Source organism: Phoenix dactylifera, unplaced genomic scaffold, assembly GCF_009389715.1.
Source record: "Phoenix dactylifera cultivar Barhee BC4 unplaced genomic scaffold, palm_55x_up_171113_PBpolish2nd_filt_p 001553F, whole genome shotgun sequence".
Taxonomy (NCBI): domain Eukaryota; kingdom Viridiplantae; phylum Streptophyta; class Magnoliopsida; order Arecales; family Arecaceae; genus Phoenix; species Phoenix dactylifera.
Window position 1 is genome coordinate 9,956 of NW_024068861.1, and position 3,480 is coordinate 13,435.

General features: G+C 46.5%; 1 protein-coding gene across 1 annotated transcript; it reads left to right on the forward strand.

The window, feature by feature from the left end:
- The first annotated feature begins 766 nt into the window (after positions 1–766).
- Positions 767–3,058, forward strand: LOC120108784 (protein BIG GRAIN 1-like). Its single transcript, XM_039122503.1, has one exon. It carries the CDS (start codon positions 1,494–1,496, stop codon positions 2,520–2,522), a length of 1,029 nt encoding a protein of 342 aa, XP_038978431.1. The 5' UTR covers positions 767–1,493; the 3' UTR covers positions 2,523–3,058.
- The last annotated feature ends 422 nt before the right edge of the window (positions 3,059–3,480 follow it).

The window sequence follows — 3,480 nt, forward strand, 5'->3', positions numbered from 1 at the left end:
CCCTGTCATTGCAAATATTGACTTGAAGTAAGCCTCGCCTACAATGATCGAGACAGCATCTGTTGCTCGAAAACGACGGCAAGAATTGTTAGAAAGCTATGCTTACAGCCAGAAAAGTAATACTCCGTGCGCTCACCTTGCTACTAAAGTGTGACCAGGCTAATTAGCCTCTAATGACCAAAAACAACTTCTCTTTTTGGTAAAACAAAAATAATATTCTATCTTTGATAAATGACAACTAAGACAGTAAATAGGTCAGATAGACTCGTGATCCGACTCGATCCGTTTAGATCCGACTCCGACCCATTTTGGAGGATCCGTAGGGCCGGGTCGGATTCTCAAATTGAACCAATCCATTTTTTGGGTCGAATTTGGATTTACTGAATTCAGTCCCGATTCCACCTGATTCATTTAAAATTTGAATAAATTATTTGGGCTCGCGGAGATGCAAACAAATTCTGAAAGTCATGAATGGGTTGGCTCAACTTGGACTCGACCCAAATTCTAATTTTTTGGGTTGGGTTCGGATTATACACAGACCCGACCCGGCTCGAATGATTCGTTGGATCAAAAATTGCAGCGGTGGATCCAATCCAGTTCGATCTTCTTTTGGGTTGGATTTGGGTTACTCATGATCCAACTCATTTGTACCTCTAATGACAACCCTTGCTCTAAGTCCCATTTTGATTTACATAATGGCAGATATAGAAGAAGAAGAAAAAAAAGGGGAAGAAGAAATAATTGATTCCGTCAGTTGGATTCTATTGCCTTCCTTTATTAATATAGCATCATTTAGATATGGTAGTTGTTAAGCAACCACCCCATGCGCATACCTTATTAATTCAATAAAACCCTCTATTCTGTTACGATCACCGGCCGGTGACTGAATCAGCTTATCGACTGCGCAAAAGCCGAAACCGGTTCAAGGATAAAACAACTCATTCCATGAATCCATGACACGTAATATATAAGAAAACAACCCGGTTCGATCCGACCGGTCTGCAGCCAATATAATCCAATCCAACCAAAACGAGCAGTTGCTGAAATACGTACCAGGTGTGACGGGACGCACCTCTCGGCGACAGCCACCGCGAGACTGAGTGGCCCCGGATCATCACTAGCCGTCCATCAAACTTATCCTACGAACATCAAAATCGCGGGTCCCATATCCAGAAACAGCGCAGCTGCCACGTCGACCAACATCGCTCTCTCTCTCCCTCTCGCCGTGGCCTCCCTCCCCATACCTCAAAGCTTTAAACCCCCCACCTTCTCCTCCCTTCTCCCATTCTTCTCCCTTCCCTCTCTCTCTCCTCGTTTCCACTGCTGTCTGCATCAGACGAAAGGAGGAAATAAACAGTGTAAAAGAAAAGAAAGGAAGAAATCAACAAGAGAGAGAGAGACGAAAAAGGAGAGGAAATCTCAGCTTTGTTCTTTTTTAGTTGGCTCCATTTTCTCTCCTCTCTTTGGTTTTGTTCTACTATCAGAGAGAAAGAATGGAACGGTGGGAGAGACCGCCGTCGCGGCGCGGCCGCAACAAACCTTCCTTCTCCTCCTCCCTCCTCGACGCCATCTACCGCTCCATCGACGAATCCGACGGCGGCGGCGGAGGACCAACGCGGAGTCACGGCAAAAGCGGAGCACCTGACCCTTCCTTTTCCTTCTCCTCCTCCTCCACCGCTGCCGCTAGAAAGAAGCAGAAAGCGGACGAGCTCAAGTGGACGGCTGCGGCAGTGAGCGAGAGGGCGGTGATCCGACGCGGCACGGTGGACTACAGACACGGTCTGGTCACCCCCACCTCCAGCTCCTCGGATTCCTCCAGCTACGGCGGCTTCTCCTCCTCCGACGCCGAGTCCTACTACTCGGCCGGGGTCAGGCCGGTCCGATCGGACCGAATCCGGTCCGATCCGGAGATCCCGCCGGAGAAGAAGAAGGCCGGGTCGATCCGGAGCCGGCTCCGGGATCTGAGGAAGAGCCGGGCCACCGGCCCGACGTCTCCGGGGGCGCGGCTGGCGAGCTTCCTCAACTCGCTCTTCGCCGCCGCCGGAAACCCCAAGAAATCCAAGATCTCCGCGCCGCCGCCGCCGCCTGCAGCGGCGGTGGAGTCCGCGTGCTCGTCGGCGTCGTCGTACTCGCGGTCGTGCCTGAGCAAGACGCCGTCATCGAGAGGGCGGCGGACGCCGGCGGCGGCGTCCGCGGAGGGGGGCAAGAGGTCGGTGCGGTTCTGCCCCGTGAGCGTGATCGTCGGCGAGGACTGCCGGCCGTGCGGGCACAAGTGTCTCGTCGACGAGGATCTGGCGCCGCCGCCGGCGCCGTCTGTGGTGGCGAGAAAGGTGGAGAAATTGCTCCGGGGGTTGCAGAAGGAGGAGGACGAGGAGGAAGAGGATGCGATGAGCGATTCGAGCTCGGATCTGTTCGAGTTGGAGAATTTGACGGCGATCGGACGGTACAGGGACGAGCTCCCGGTGTACGAGACCACCGATCTGGGGACCAATCGCGCGATCGCCCAGGGTTTAGTTGCGTAAAAAAAAGGAAAAAAAAAAGAAAAATATCAAATTTAGGAGGGCAAAGCATGTATTTCTTAGGAAATTAATGTGTTTTCCTTTTTTTGGATATTAAACACTAAATTTTAGACTAAATGCCAAATGGGTGAAATAAAAATGGTATGTAAATAATTATATGTTTTTATTCTGTTTATATTCCTTAATCTAGAAAAGATGGGCATGTAGTTGGAGAGGGAGGAGATGGTCATTAGAGAAGGAATTTCCCTCTTTTAACTTGAATTAGTATTATAGTAAAGTTTGGAAAAGGTAAAGAGATCTATGAAGGTTCTATAAGATGGGGAGATACACACGCTTTGTCTACGAGAGGAAGGGTATAAAAATGATGAGCAAAGAATCTCGTACGGAAATATTGTATTAGATTAATTTAAAGCCTAACATGTGTAAAATTAGTTATTTTGTTTAAGAATCTGAATCCCAGGTATGACAAAGGAGATACTACTAGATGCTGTAATGCATGCATGATAGAGAATGCAGTCATCAATCATCATTTTACTTGGTATAATTGTTTTTCTTCGGAACATCAGATGCTAAGATATTCATTAGGTCATGTATATTGTCTTGTATTGTTTTGTTTATTGAAGTTCAACATGCATGTAAGTTAAGTGAATTTCTAGTGGTCTCATAATAGTATTTTAAGGTGCCTTACGATAAATCCATAATGTAGATTATGCGCATGTAGATAGGCTGTCTATAAAGTGTGATCGACAAGGTTTAAAATTTTATTGGAATTCAAGATTTCTCGACTTATTCGACGTGGACTTCTCAAAAGAAAACAGAAAATAAAGAAATTGGTGAAAGTAGAGCTCTAGATTTCCTTTTTTTTTTAATATTATGTTAAACTTACTTATAATATCTCAATTATTAAAAAAAAATATTTTATATTTAGATGTCAATTTCTACATTAACTTTATTTACAATC

Bases quoted from the DNA above. Each gene is read 5' to 3' on its own strand.
- LOC120108784 (XM_039122503.1), top strand. From the start codon at position 1,494: ATGGAACGGTGGGAGAGACCGCCGTCGCGGCGCGGCCGCAACAAACCT.